Below are 15,862 nucleotides of genomic sequence, written 5' to 3'. Positions count from 1 at the left end.
TGAGAAATTTGAAAGAAACCGGCCACTAGTTGGCGCTAACGAGTTTTATGCCTCTGTAATCACGTGATGTTCCGCACTTCCACACACACACACACACACACACACACAATTGATCAATGATTATTCAAAAAAAAATGTGAACTTTGCATTTGGATGGCTATGATAGGGCCATTTATAGAGTGGGCGTGGCCAAGTGCATGCAAACGCCAATAACTCCTAAACACTAATCAGAACATCACGAAAACTGCAGCATATGATTATAAAGAAGACTATAGGTGGCGCTATGGGGCCCGTTTCACCACTAAATAAAGAGTAATTGTGACTTTATAACTCGCAATTGTGAGTAAAGACAGAATTTTGAGATATAAAGTCGCAATTACTTTTTTAATTTTTAATTTAGTGGCAGAAATGGGCTTCCATACGCTATAGCTGTTCAATAGCTTTAGAAACTAAGGTAACTCTCCTGTTTTGGCTGACTTCCTTCTATGATTTTAGTGCCAACATGCTTTCTAAATAAAACACATCTTTATCCGCGTGTCCTTAAACCGCTGCTGTATTCTCCTTTACTTCTTCTGTTCAACGCTCATAATATTGCAAACACAAGCATGCTTTAAAATGAGATTTATGATGTTTTGGAAACTGTTAAAGCACAACTGCAGGAAGAAAATGTTTGCAGATTTAAAGAATATGGGGAACAGAGCACAAGTTTATTACGGCGTAGACATTACGAGTGAGATCTGCTTTACAGAACCACTAAACCACTGAGATTAGCTCTCGATACACACCTGAGCGAACGGACTGAGAACGCCTCTAGAGCTGAGACGAAGAGACGAAGCAGATCTTCATCAGATGACTCTTAAACACGGCAAAACGCTCCTCTTCCTCAGTATTTCTGTCTTGTTTCGAGTCCAAACATCTAACAATTCTTAAATCAAGAAACATTTACTAGACAAGCAAAAGTAATTGTCTTGTTTTGGGGAAAAATAACTCAAAATTAAGAGAGTTTTTGCTTAAAATAAGATAAATAATCTGCCAATGGGGTGAGAAAAATAATCTTAATTCAAACAGAAAACAAGATTATTTCCCTCACCCCATTGGCATATTATTTATCTTATTTTAAGCAAAAACTCTCTTCATTTTGAGTTATTTTCCCCAAAACATATGAAGAAACAAGACAGCCATATGAAGTAAGAAGAGCGTTTTTTGCAGTGTGAGCTTGAGAAGGACGGCGGGTTTCATGAAGAAGAGGCCGAGACGTTCCTCCACACATTTATTAGTTCATTCAAAGTAAAGAAATCAATGCACCACTGGTAAAAGAAACAGCTAATATAAAACACACCGATTACACCAACGACTTGAAAAGACGAGTGACTGAAAAACACGAGCAAGGATGCCGGTGCACACAACATACAGCAAATGAAGCTCTCAGCACGCTAAACACACTCTTCTTACGCAGTCATTCGGCCTCGTTTCCAGTCCGAACATCTTAACATTCTTAAATCAAGATGCAGATACTATATCATCAAAACAACATCAGATATTTTTTCTTGTTTTGTTGAAAAAAAAAAAAAAATGAAGAGAGTTTTTGCTTAAAATAAGAAATAATCTGCCAATGGGGTGAGAAAAATAATCTTGTTTTCTGTTTGAATTAAGATTATTTTTCTCACCCCATTGGCAGATTATTTATCTTATTTTAAGCAAAATCTCTCTTCATTTTGAGTTATTTTCCCCAAAACAAGACAATTACTTTTGCTTGTCTAGTAAATGCTTCTTGATTTAAGAATGTTTAGATGTTTAGACTAGAAACCAGACAGAAATACTGAGAAGAAGAGCATGTTTTGCAGTGTGAAGACTGAGTGATGATGGTGTCGAGCAGGTCTACAGAGACTTACATCCTATAATGTTCACACACACGTCATGTGTAAAGTCGACACACCCACAAAATAAATTAGATTTTTCCGCGAATGCTCCGCTGATGTGAAGAGGAGCTCTTAGGAGCCCACGCGGGTGGTGGTGGTTTTCTTGTCTGAGAAGAAGCTTCGGAGCAGCAGGACCTGGCTGATGCTGACCACCAGGAGGATGAAGGCTTCTCCGATGGACCAGAAGGCCACTCGAGTGTTCAGATCTTCAGCTCGACTGCGGCCCTGAGCCTCACGGAGCCGGAAGTGTGTCTGATAATCAATGACGGACTTCAGGGCCTCGTGGATGGAGACGCAGGCCGACTCCATCTGGAACACAGGGCAGCAGAAACTGAGCTTAAAGGGTTAATTCAGCCAAAAAACCCGGAGAACCCCCCGAGAAGCTATCGGGCTTGCATTGGGCTATTACACCGTCCCCTAACCACACCACACGCGATGAAAGGCGCCTTTTCCACGTTAATTTGAGTTTTTGTCCATTTAGATTGATGTATTTATCCAAAGCGCCTTACATTGCATTCAAGGTACACATTTTACATTATTGTCAGTTCTTGCTTTCCCTGGGAATCGAACCCATGACCTTGGCGTTGCTAGCGCCACGCTCTACGGTGTGAGCTCCAGGAAAGCTACGTCGACGCGATGAATCTACTTTAGAAGCGGTTTCAATTTTTGTGCGACAACGCTGCTGGAACAACAACACAAAACATGTTAATCTCAGGTAGTGTTTATGTGCTGAATGTTAAAAGTGTGGCCGATTTCAGAACAATGCTTCGAACCGTTATGAGTCAGCGAATCGATTCATGATTCGGATCGCCAGAGTCTCGTGATTTCAGCAGTTTGACACGCGATCCGAATCATGAATCGATTCGCTGACTCATAACGGTTCGAAGCTTTGTTCTGAAATCGGCCATCACTATCCACAACTTTCCCGAACTCTGACCTTTCCCCTAATCGCTATGGCAACGTAGAACACGCCGGTATCGAACTTCCGGTTTACGTTAGTCTGTACTGTCATCAGCTGAACGCTTGGTTGTATTATGAGGATTCAGGAGTAGACTTTCACAACACCGCTTCAGGCTAAATGATCACATCTCCCAGATGGTCGCATGGATCTGGCTATCTGACAAGAGCTCGCTAATATCTGCAGCACTGAGCGATTCACAGCGAGTTATGCGGCGCACACACTGCCACTGTGTGTAGGCTCGGCTGTTCCTATGATCCACACAAGAGTTACCTTCCGTCCATGCACCTGTAAATTGATTTTATTTTATTATAAATAAAGGTTTATTTGTTTCTAGTTATTTATTTTGTTAGATATTTCCACTTTGCGGGAGTCACGCAAAATAATTTTATTTTCCCGCGACACGCACACAATAATATCTTGCCGCCCGCATCCGCATTCACCGTCAAATATGATCCCACGCCGCACTCGGTTGTGCCGGGTCCCGCGGGAGTGCAGGTCTCTGTTTAACGTTAGGTTGTTAGAGCGGTCTTGCTACACAAAAAAATCTGTAAATTATTGAAAACAAACATACCCCTTGCAAAAAATTATACAGTTGTAGTGCAGTATTTTAAACAGGCTAGGTTAAACTAATATATTATATAAACTCAATAATTAAATTTACAGCAATGAAATGTTAATTTTTATTACAATGCATGTCTGACATGATTTCAACAATTACAAATATTAAAATATAAATAGTTCTACATCACAATTCTTGAGTTTATTTGAAGCTCGTTGGGCATTGAATGGGTGCGTATGGTGCTAGGCCACATGTCAAACGGGTCCGTTTATGTGGCACGGTTTATGGAAGCAAGTAGGTTTCTGAGGTGAGAGGGAGTTGAATGGAGTCAAAATGTTCACGCGTCCATGTTCGCGCGAATAGCGCTATTTATTCTCGTCACTCGCGTCTGATGAACGCAGCATAACTGTTGTGTGTGCTAAACCGGAACTGAGATACCGTCAACTGGAAGTATCGAGTGTCATGGCGACGCCCACTAAGACTTGCAGGAGAGTTGTGGATATAAGTCGTTATTTAGTGTTTTTGCGCACTAACTCTATTCTGGCCTCTTCATCAATGATTGTAGAGCCGCTGTAGTGAGATGGGCTTTGTAACGACGTCTTTAGTGCCTTTATGGGTCTTGAGAGAGGAAATGACATTGGTGTCAATGAAGGCCTTTCTGAGCCATCGGATTTCAACACTAATATCTTCATCTGTGTGTGAAGATGAATGTCTACTTTAGTTCCCTTTTTAAGTGAGAAGCGTAACGTCCCTCCAGGAGCTCTTCTGGTGCTGAACGTTATTTTATAGCACTGGGTCATCTTCAGCCGTGTTTAAATGTGGTGTAGAAATGAACGTAACTTGCACTTATACAATAATGGTAATAATTTAATGAATAAGCTTGAACGTGAACGTGTGTGTGTGTGTGTGTGTGTGTGTGTGCGTGTCAGGGTTCATACACATTTCTACCAATTCATTTCCATGACTTTAAGATAAATATTCATGACCTAAGCTTCTATGAAGCGTCTGTGTGTATACACATGTCAAATAAGGAAAATCCATGATCAAAAGTCAAATCACAGCATATCTTTAACTGATTAATAAACGACAAGCTGTGCGTTTTAAATAAAAATACAAAAGATGGTTCAAAAAAAGTTCTGTCTGAACCTAGCAGTGAATTAACGCATCAATGGGAGGCGGCGATGTTAACGTACATCAGTGGCCAGTAACTTTATACGGTGGCAGAGTCAGAGACACACTTCTGGAATACAACACTGGGTAACCAAAGCCCCTTTCACACTGCACGTCAGACCTGCGATATTCCCGGAGCATTGCCGGGTCGCCTTCTGTGTGAAAGCAACCACGTCCCGGGATTGATTACCGAACTGAACCCGGGTCGGGGACCTAGTAACATTGCGGGATTCGACCCGGGACGAGCGCTGTGTGAACAAAAGCCGAAACTAATGCCGCAGCGTGTGCGTAGTTATCGTGCGACTCCTAGAGCTTGTTTCTTCAATAACACAACCCTGCAGTGCCAGAAGAGCTCGTCGGTGTTTTAAACGCAGAGAGTGTTCGGATACAAAAGAAACTAAAATTAAACAAGCAGAAATGAGCGCAAACTGGACACAAGTCGAGACCACGGAGCTCCTTACTATCCGCGCTGAAGCGGAGATCGCTCGCCGTTATACGTCACGTCAGGATGTCACGTGTCGGCTCGACCCGGGACCGTTACGGGTTGTGTGTGAAAGCGCTCATATTACGGTATTTCGCTGGCAGTGAGAATGGACCAAATCTAGCGGCCCGGGAACAAATGCCGGGTCGGATTATCTGTGTGTTTGACCAATAACTAAACATGCCAGACGTTCCCCATGCAGAGGGTCATGGTTTACATTTTCCATTAAGGGGCTCCTTATAACTGACTTCCAGGAGCATTTAGAAGAGCAATTAATGATGACCTGTGCTGTCATTTGTCTGATTTAATGACTTAAATCAATCAGAATACTATATAGACTGTTATCAATAAAATGATATCATTAACAAAAGCAAATCTGGAACAGAAGCTGCATCTGAAATGGCATTAATGTGTACGGTAACGCTCGATATTGTAATAATGATTATTAATGTCGTCGATTAATTGATGTGTTTGGGGAAACTACCCGTCATATATTCTGACTACACAGATAACGCAATCTTACAAACATTTACAAATTATTCAAAAGCTTTTTCTGCATTAGAAAATTCCTATGATCTTACCAGCATGATGAATAAATTACATTACCGGTAATAAACTAACGTTATCCAGAAAGAGCAGAGACTGACCGACTGCGAGTCTGTCCATAACTTGGGTCTAGCGCGAGTTTAACGCTCTCACACACACTCCCGATAAAATCACGAGAGCTGACGATACGCCGACATTCATCTCTGGACTCTGCTGTTCATGATGACGGGAGGATTCGCGAGCGTCAGTCAGAGCTCAGACCGAGAGCGCAGCGCACACTGAACACAACGCTTGGTTTCAGCGGTGACTCATCTGAGCGCGTCTGATTGGCCATCATGCGCGACAGAAACGCGTGTGATTGGTTATAATGCTCAACGCTGCAAGAGGAAATCTGACCTAATGCAGCAGTCAAAGGAACGAAATATGGTCACAAAGTTAGTTAAACCAATATTATTACTTACACATTCTATTACTTAAATATTTTGAAATAAATGTTATGCCTTTTCCAAAACTTGTATTTGTTTGTGTGTACTTTCTGAAGATTTTTGCACTGTGAATTTGCACGATCATATAAGGGTTTATATTTTTGGTAATTTTTATCAGATTAACCGGGAAAATAATCGACTGATTAAAAAAACGGTTAGTTGCAGCCCTACACTAGATTGGATGGGGTCACTTAGGGGTCACTTAGGGGTCACTCGCACTGACCTGTGTGAGCGCGGTGACCCTGTTCTCGTTGGGGAAGAGCGGAGGGTCGTCTCCCACTTGGAAGTCGAAGTAGACGGTCTTGTGTGTGAAGGTGGAGAACTCGTTGGAGAAGCAGAACTTGAAGGTGCCATTCCTGGAGGCGGTGAAGGTGAAGCTGTCGTACTGCTTCTTCATCTCCTTATAGAGCACCGTTCCTTCGGGATCCTCCAGACGGCAATCCACATCATAATGACCACCGGTCACCACCTGCAGAGTTAAAGCGGAGTCAGTCCGGATCAGCAGAGAGATAAAGCGGAGTCAGTCCGGATCAGTGGAGAGATAAAGCGGAGTCAGTCCAGATCACTGGAGAGTTAAAGCGGAGTCAGTCCGGATCAGCGGAGAGAGAAAGCGGAGTCAGTCCGGATCAGTGGAGAGATAAAGCGGAGTCAGTCCAGATCACTGGAGAGTTAAAGCGGAGTCAGTCCGGATCAGCGGAGAGAGAAAGCGGAGTCAGTCCGGATCAGTGGAGAGATAAAGCGGAGTCAGTCCAGATCAGTGGAGAGATAAAGCGGAGTCAGTCCGGATCAGTGGAGAGATAAAGCGGAGTCAGTCCAGATCACTGGAGAGTTAAAGCGGAGTCAGTCCGGATCAGTGGAGAGATAAAGCGGAGTCAGTCCGGATCAGTGGAGAGATAAAGCGGAGTCAGTCCAGATCAGTGGAGAGATAAAAAGGAGTCAGTCCGGATCAGTGGAGAGATAAAGCGGAGTCAGTCCAGATCACTGGAGAGTTAAAGCGGAGTCAGTCCGGATCAGCGGAGAGAGAAAGCGGAGTCAGTCCGGATCAGTGGAGAGATAAAGCAGAGTCAGTCCGGATCGGTGGAGAGATAAAGCGGAGTCAGTCCAGATCATTGGAGAGTTAAAGCGGAGTCAGTCCGGATCAGCGGAGAGAGAAAGCGGAGTCAGTCCGGATCAGTGGAGAGATAAAGCGGAGTCAGTCCAGATCAGTGGAGAGTTAAAGCAGAGTCAGTCCAGATCAGCAGAGAGTTAAAGCGGAGTCAGTCCGGATCAGTGGAGAGATAAAGCAGAGTCAGTCCGGATCAGCGGAGAGTTAAAGCGGAGTCAGTCCAGATCAGCAGAGAGTTAAAGCGGAGTCAGTCCGGATCAGTGGAGAGATAAAGCGGAGTCAGTCCAGATCAGTGGAGAGTTAAAGCAGAGTCAGTCCGGATCGGTGGAGAGATAAAGCAGAGTCAGTCCAGATCAGCAGAGAGATAAAGCGGAGTCAGTCCGGATCAGTGGAGAGATAAAGCGGAGTCAGTTCGGATGAGCGTTGAGTTAAAGCGGAGTCAGTCTGGATGAGCGGAGAGTTAATGCGAAGTCAGTCCAGATCAGTGTAGAGTTAAAGCGGACTCAGTCCGGATGAGTGGTGAGTTAAAGAGGAGTCAGTCTGGATGAGCGGTGAGTTTTTAAGGGTACTCGGGTATCGGGTGCGCAGCAGAGTTTAGGAGGACCGCGTTCACATCATCCAAACCAAGCGAACCCAGGTGCGAACCTAAAGTGCTAGTGTCAAAGCACCCTCAATGCGAAGTCAGTTCGAATGCGCGTACCTGGAACTCCAGCGTGCACTTGGTGCCGACGGTGATGTCCTCATAGAAGCACTGCTTGGCGTTGTCCGGCAGCTCGAAGGTCAGCTCGGACGCGCAGATCCAGCCGAACAGCAGCGGCAGCAGCAGGAGCGCGGAAAACATCTTCACCTGACACATTAACAGCACATTAACATCACATCACAGATCTGGGAACAGCAGCTTATTGTCCAACACCACCCGGATGTCGATCGGCTCGGTTACGCGCGCGCCCTGTTCAAACACCTCCGCGTGCGCATGTGACAAGATCGAGCAATTGATCAACTAAATCATCGACTTTACAGCAAAATAACGATGGCTTATGATCAGTGCAGCTTACCTCGAAACCCTAGCCGGAAGCAGGAAGTTGTTTGACGGGTGACGTTGCACGTACGTGCGTAACTACGTCGCCGAACGTCATCGCGCAATGATGAGATCAGTAAACGCTCTGCGGATTCGCGTGCTCTCGGAATGAATATGGAGAATATTATCGTGTTATAAACGCCATTCCCGAAGGTTTACTGATGTTCATCAGGAGTCAGAGCTGTAGAATTGAACCCTCTCTTCATTTAAACGGGGTGGACATTAATAGTAAAAATGCATAAGTTTGGTAGGAATGAGTTTGATGAAATGAGCTCTTTCCAGACGCTATTTGGAGAAAGGTTCTCGGTTGTGTATTTCTAACAAACTTCGGGACATACATCTGAAAGTACTTCATAATATTTATGCTAATAACTAGGCTACTTTATCAACATGTGTGGATATTAATTAAAATCCCCTTTTTGTTCAGAACCAGAATGTTTTTAAGTGTCTCCAGAAGTCTGGCTATAGCTGGAAATGAGCATCAGGTGTTATATTACATTCGGAATCACACACGCTATCTGCCAACTTCATGATGAGTCTCTCGATTCCTTCTGGTAAATGTAAAAGAGTAAATGGAATAACCCTAACCCCGTCTGAGGGTCTGATGGCTGTATATTTCCATCTGTATATTGAGTTTTAGTGATAACTGAACATGTGCAGATACTCTTTAATTCGCTAGAGAGGGGAAGTTTCTTGAAAACTGAACTATGTGCTGTCTTCCTTTTTGTTTATTTTTGTTTATTTTTACTGTGTTACTTTGTACAACGTAATTCTTTTTCTTATTTGTGTTATCTTTTTGGCTGTCCTGTTAAATATGTAAATGTATGTTATGTTTATAAGTTCTAATAAAAAAATAAATTAAAAAAATTGTACAAAAAATAAAATTATAAAATTTCCGATAGCACGCGAAGGCATTTAAAGGCAATGGACTGGGATCCATTTGGGCATTTTTTGTGTAATGTCGACTCGACGGTTATTATTATTACACATTATTGTGGAAAGACGATTCCCTGTTTATCACTGAGAACAAGATTATTAAAAAAGAGCATTTACACAAAAACTAAATATACTGTGTATATATATATGTTCTAAATACAGTAAATGTTCAGGTCAGAAACCACTGCTTCACGTTTTGCTTGTTGAAGTTCAGCATTATTTGTGTGTGTTCGAAGGGTAGGTTTGTGTGTGTGTGTGTGTGTGTGTGTGTGTGTGTTCGAAGAGTAGGTTTGTGTGTGTGTGTGTGTGTGTGTGTGTGTGTGTGTGTGTGTGTGTGTGTGTGTGTTCGAAGGGTAGGTTTGTGTGTGTGTGTGTGTGTGTGTGTGTGTGTGTGTGTGTGTGTGTGTGTGTGTGTGTGTGTGTGTGTGTGTGTGTGTGTGTGTGTGTGTGTGTGTGTGTGTGTGTATGTGTGTGTGTGTGTGTGTGTGATAGGTAGGTAGGTTTAGGGGTTTTGTGTGTGTGTGTTGTCATGTAACTGCAAGATCCGTCCAGTAGGGGTCAGTGTTTGATCACCGCCACATGTTCTGATGATGATGGTGTGTGTGTGTGTGTGTGTGTGTGTGTGTGTGATGATGTGGCGTTTGCCTCAGGAGTCTCTAGTCTAGTCTCCACTGAACAACAGGATCGCCTCATGAGCAAAATATCTGCCAATGCAGCCCATAATAATAATCTTAACCCAAAGTGAGAAAGTTCATCTGCTCCGGGCTGACGTTAGCTCTTGTTTGGAGCTCAAACTCTCTGTTTCCCTTCTTCAGTGGTTTCTCTTCTCCAGTAAATGTCTTGAGAATCTTCTGATGTTTCGGGAAGCGAGGCGTGATTTCCTGCAGACTGGGCTTATATTTCCATCAGTGTGTGAGAGAATGGAACACATTACACTGATCAACATCAGCTTTCCGTGTCTATGAACAGAGCTCCGTAAGGCAGTGTGGGAATGAAAAATAGTGTGTGTGTGTGTGTGTGTGTGTGTGTGTGTGTGTGTGTGTGTGTGTGTGTGTGTGTGTGTGAGAGTGTGTGTGAGTGTGTGTGTGTGTGTGATCAGCTGGACTTAGTGAAGGACTGACGGTCTGGCTCTCCACACTTCCTTCAGTTCTCCATCCTCTGAGCACACACACACACACACACACACACACACACACACACACACACACACACTGGAGATGATAATTACACGGAGACGGTAAAGCCATCGTTTTCAAAAGGCCTGTAAATGAACGGCCTAAACACATTTCCCTGTAAACACACCCTAAGGCTCGTCTGAAATGTAATACTCTTAAATCAGCATTTGGCACTGAGAGCATGTGCCGTAATTTAGATATATTTTTAAGATGATAGAATGCGGTTTAACAGATGCTAGAAACGTGGCTTTCAAATGAAAGATTGGTATCAAAGAGCACACCCAGGTTCCTCACTGACGACTGTGTGTGTGTGTGTGTGTGTGTGTGTGTGTGTGTGTGTGTGTGTGTGTGTGTGTGTGTGTTCTCCTATAGTAGTGAATGAGTGTAATTTTTCCTCAGTGACCCTGCAGTGCTCTGTCTGAAGTGATACTGTAATAGACGGCTGCATGGTTATAATTGTATTCCTAATATTATCAATCTTACTAGTAAAGAAGTTCATAAAGTCATTACTGCTGTGTTGTTTACAAACATCAGAAGCTGAAGCTTTATTTTTTGATAATTTAGCCACTGTATCGAATAAATACTTAGGGTTGTGTTTGTTTTCTTCTAAAAGAGATGAGAAATAAGCAGATCTAGCAGTTTTTATGGCCTTTCTGTATGCAATCATGCTCTCTTTCCACAAATTGCGATAAACCTCCAGTTTTGTTTTCTTCCAGCTGCGCTCCATTTTTCTGGCTGCTGTTTTAAGGGCCCGAGTGTGCTCGTTGTACCACGGCGTTGGATTATTTGCTTTAATCTTCTTTAAGCGCCGGGGAGCAACTATGTCTAAAGTGCTAGTAAGGAGAGAGTCAATAGTTTCGGTTGCAGCATCAAGTTCCTCTTGGTTATCTGTAATGCTGAGGAGATGGAACTGATGAGGAAGATTATGGACAAAGCAATCTTTAGTCGCAGCGGTTATCGTCCTGCCATATTTGAAGCGAGGGGATGGCTTTGCAGCCTTAGGTAAATTAAGTATACATGATATTAGGTAATGATCTGAGATGTCATCGCTCTGCTGCAGAATTTTAACAGTATCAACATTTATTCCATGTGACATTATTAGATCTAAAGTATGATTAAGGCGATGAGTGGGTCCCGATACGTGTTGTCTAACTCCAATAGAGTTTAGAATGTCTCTAAATGCCAATCCCAATGCGTCTTTTTCATTGTCTACGTGGATATTAAAATCCCCAACAATTAGTACTTTATCTACAGCTAATACTAACTCCGATACAAAACCAGCAAATTCTTTGATAAAGTCTGTATTGTGCCCTGGTGGCCTGTAGACAGTAGCCAACACAAATGTCAGAAGGGATTTATCATTTACACTACACAGCGTTACATAAAGCACCAAAACTTCAGAGGAATTATATTTGAAACTAGACTTCTGAGTAATACTGAAGATATTATTATAAATTACAGCAACACCTCCCCCTTTACCTTTCAGACGTGGCTCATGTTTGTAACAATAATCTCGGGGGGTGCACTCATTTAAAGTAATGTTATCATCAGGTTTTAGCCAGGTTTCTGTCAAACACAGCACATCTAAGTTATGATCTAAAATCATATCATTGACAACAAGCGTTTTTGGCGAAAGGGATCGAATATTCAGCAACCCGAGCTTTATCAATTGTTCATCCGTATTATATCTGTTGTTTATTTGTTGGACATCAATTACATTTTTACTGTTGAATGGTTTTGATGTTTTTTTGTATTCACTAATTTGGGGAACAGACACAGTCTCTATATGATAATATCTAGGTGAAAGAGTCTCTATGTGCTGGGATTTAGCTGACTTTGGTGACGTGAGACAGCTAGCAGACGGTTGGTTTAGCCAGTTTGTCTGCTTCCTGACCTGGGCCCCAGTGAGTCAAGGTTTAGCTCTAAGACTATGTGCCAAATTACTAGAGAGAAGAGCAGCACCAGCCCAGGAGGGATGAATGCCGTCCATCTTCAACAGGTCAGGTCTGCCCCAAAAACTTTTCCAATTGTCTATGAACCCTATGTTATTTTGCAGACACCACTTAGACAACCAGCCATTGAGTGATGATAATCTGCTAACTATTTCATCACTCAGCAGGGAGGGGACCAGAGCGAAAGACTGCCTTTGACATCGTACTTGCGAGTTTACACACCTCTTTAATGTTAATTTTGGTGATCTCCGACTGGCGAAGTCGAACATCATTAGTGCCAACGTGAATAATAATCTTAGAGAATTTACGATTAGCTTTAGCCAGCACTTTTAAATTTGCTTTGATGTCAGGCGCTCTGGCTCCCGGTAAACATGTGACTATGGTGGCTGGTGTCTCTATTTTCACGTTCCGTGTAATAGAATCGCCAATAACTAGGACACTTTCAACAGGATCCTCAGTGGGTGCATCACTGAGTGGGGAGAACCTGTTTGATGTTCTAATCGGAACGGAAGAGTGTTTTTTTGATCCGCGACTATGCTTTCTCATCGTCACCCAGCCCTGCTGCGCGGGCTCAGCCGGAACCAAACAATGAGTGTTCACTAAGCTAGTCGCATCCAAAGCAGTATCTAAAGCTGTTAGATTCTCACTACTCTCACATAAAGCTTGGATGCGTGTCTCTAAATCTGCAATCTTCTCCGTCAGCCTGATTAATTCCTTACATTTATCACATGTGAAGCCCTGTTCGCCAACGGAGATAGATATGCTAAACATGTAGCATGCAGTAGGACACACACACACACACACACACACACAGTGTTTATTGTTGCTGTTTAGTTGCTTTATCTGAATGGCGTGTAACACACACACACACACACACACACACACACCATATCTCGTGTGTTTTCATCATGTCGACACACACACACACACACACACACACACACACACACACACACACACACACACACACAAGTGGATGATTTGATCCTTTTGTAGCACAATAACAGTGTGTGTGTTTGTTCCTCCTGCAGATATGGACAGATAAAGCCACGAGAGCGGATCAATCGCTGTTATCTGCTGTCAATCATCCCTGTGCAGTTACAGTTCTGACACACACTCACACTGCCACAACTTCCCCAACCATTCATTCAGTTCAAGAAACACACACACGTTTCTCAAAACGTCTAACACACGTCACCTGTTTTCACACACGTTCCAATTTTCTTCATATTTCCTGTAGATCTCTACGTTTTATCTGATTTTACACACATTTAATCATGATCGTAAAACACAGACACTGTACGATGACCTCAGGTGTCACACTATGAACTCAAATAACACATGTTGATAAATGTGTGTTATTTGAGTACACTGCAAAAAAAGTTTTCTTACTCAGTATTTTTGTCTTGTTTCTAGTCTAAATATCTAACAATTCTTAAAACAAGAAGTATTTACTAGACAAGCAAAAGTAATTGTCTTGTTTTGGGGAAAATAACTCAAAATGAAGAGAGTTTTTGCTTAAAATAAGATCAATAATCTGCCAATGGGGTGAGAAAAATAATCTTAATTCAAACAGAAAACAAGATTATTTTTCTCACCCCATTGGCAGATTATTTATCTTATTTTAAGCAAAAACTCTCTTCATTTTGAGTTATTTTCCCCCAAAACAAGACAATAGTTTTTATGTGTCTAGTAAATGTTTCTTAATAAAATAACTTTTAGATGTTTGGACTAGAAACAAGACAAAAATACTGAGGAAGAAGAGCATTTTTTGCAGTTTACTCAAATAACACACATTTATCAACATTAAGGAGGAAAACACACAGAGGATGCTGGATTTACATTTACTGTAATGAAGTGAAGTTTTCACTAGGGAGGACAGGTGTGTGTGTGTGTGTGGGCATGTTTTTGTGACATATGAGGACACAAATGTGTATAATGCCATGGGTATGACACAGGTATTACAGGAGAGGGTGAAATATGAGGACATTACCCATGGCCCCACTTTACAAAAGGCTTATAAATCACACAGGAGGAGTTTTTATGAGAAAGTAAAAATGCAGAATGTTTCCTGTGTGTGTGTGTGTGTGTGTGTGTGTGTGTGTGTGTGTGTGTGTGTGTGTGTGTGATGGGTAGGTTTAGGAGCAGTGTAAGGTGATAGAAAATACGGGTTGTACAGTATAAAAACCATTACGCATTCCCCATATGTCACAAAAACAAACGTGTGTGTGTGTGTGTGTGTGTCATCTGAGGCCAGCCTTTCATTCTGACAACAGAGAAATATTTTAAGTTAAAGTTTGAGGTTTGTACACGCCAGTGTGTCGTTTTGAGATGGTTTGGTGAATTGTTATCTATAATATTGTTGTACCTTTGCTACAGTTTCTGTGGTGTCCTGAGGAGATGCAGTGATAAACACAGTCATAATGTTTTATGGGTGTTTTCTCAACCGCTCTGATATGATAGTGATGGAAGTGCTGAAAACATTGTGTTATGAAACCCGTCCGTGTCCCAGAAGCCCCGGGACGCTGGCCATACGAGACTGATCTGTGTCCTGCCGTATTGATTTTGTTGGCACATTTTAATCCAATGGGAGCGCTTTACACACAGTTACGTAACTCACGGTTTGGCAGAAGTGTGTATGAAGAAAACACGAGAAGAATCACACTATTGGTTTTCACTGAATGATAATTTTCCTCTGCGAGTTCTTTCCTGAAAATATGATTCATAAGAACGTCTGGCATGTGAATAAACGCAGACAGCAAACACGAAACTGTTTTTTAAAGAATATTCCATTGAATCATTCTGCAAATATATCGGGAATGTTCTCTGAGCGTTACTCCCGACTCCGATCCTTAACAAATTCATATTCTTGTGTAATCGACGCGCCATCCTCCGGCGTGATATTCCGCTTACTCTCGGCTCTAATATGACCTCTGACCTGTGCAGTGTCCAGAATAATAATCCTCCGCTGTGTGTTAATAGGCCAGAGGAGAACTGAGTCTGGTTTCTCTAAGGTTTATTTTTCTCCATCATGCCCTGATGGAGTTTCGGTTCCTTTGGTCGCCTTTGGCTTGGCTTGCTCAGTTGGGGACACTAACATTATGATCAGAGTTACTCAACTAAATATACAAATAACATTAATGAATGAGGTCTTATTTAATTCTATAAACTATAATACTGATCTGCCAACATTGTCTCTCTATGATAAATTAAAATAAGCAGATAACATGGAGGAGGTGGTCTGGCTGGGATCTTTAAGAACAATTATAAAGTGACTAAAATGGCTGTTCTTGATGTTTCTAGTCTTGAATGTCTATCACTTAAACTAGCTGGTCCTGCTCCACTTCTGATTATGCTGATTTATAGACCCCCGAGATATAACAGGAGCTTTCTATCTGAATTGACTCAACTTCTCACTCTCGCCCGTGCCCAGCATGGTAAAATAATGATGCTAGGTGACTTTAACATACATGTTGATTCTGACTGTACTCCTGG

The 15,862-nt window shown here is 42.3% G+C and overlaps 1 protein-coding gene across 2 annotated transcripts; it reads right to left on the bottom strand.

Moving 5' to 3' along the window:
- Nucleotides 1-1,807: 1,807 nt before the first annotated feature.
- Nucleotides 1,808-8,418, bottom strand: tmed7 (transmembrane p24 trafficking protein 7). Of its 2 annotated transcripts, XM_067412838.1 has the most exons (4): nucleotides 8,282-8,418; nucleotides 7,927-8,073; nucleotides 6,345-6,590; nucleotides 1,808-2,228 (listed from the first exon to the last, which is right to left on the bottom strand). In XM_067412838.1, the coding sequence occupies exons 2-4, from the start codon at nucleotides 8,065-8,067 to the stop codon at nucleotides 1,992-1,994; spliced, it is 624 nt and encodes a 207-aa protein (XP_067268939.1). In that variant the 5' UTR covers nucleotides 8,068-8,073; nucleotides 8,282-8,418; the 3' UTR covers nucleotides 1,808-1,991. The 2 variants fall into 2 exon arrangements, with proteins under 2 accessions (XP_067268939.1, XP_067268938.1); XM_067412837.1 differs by lacking the exon at nucleotides 8,282-8,418 and having other exon boundaries at nucleotides 7,927-8,082.
- Between the last annotated feature and the right edge of the window lie 7,444 nt (nucleotides 8,419-15,862).

This window comes from Pseudorasbora parva, chromosome 13 (genome assembly GCF_024679245.1).
Source record: "Pseudorasbora parva isolate DD20220531a chromosome 13, ASM2467924v1, whole genome shotgun sequence".
Lineage (NCBI taxonomy): Eukaryota > Metazoa > Chordata > Actinopteri > Cypriniformes > Gobionidae > Pseudorasbora > Pseudorasbora parva.
The sequence above is the reverse complement of the archived record's forward strand: the minus strand, read 5'-3'. Positions and strand labels throughout refer to the sequence as shown.

Excerpts from the sequence above, each read along its gene's own strand:
- tmed7 (XM_067412837.1), bottom strand. The coding sequence starts at position 8,082 with ATGTGTCAGGTGAAGATGTTTTCCGCGCTCCTGCTGCTGCCGCTGCTG. Across the intron at positions 6,591-7,926 it reads AGTGCACGCTGGAGTTCCAG|GTGGTGACCGGTGGTCATTA; the intron begins GTACGCGCATTC and ends TTAACTCTGCAG. Across the intron at positions 2,229-6,344 it reads GGGTCACCGCGCTCACACAG|ATGGAGTCGGCCTGCGTCTC; the intron begins GTCAGTGCGAGT and ends CCTGTGTTCCAG.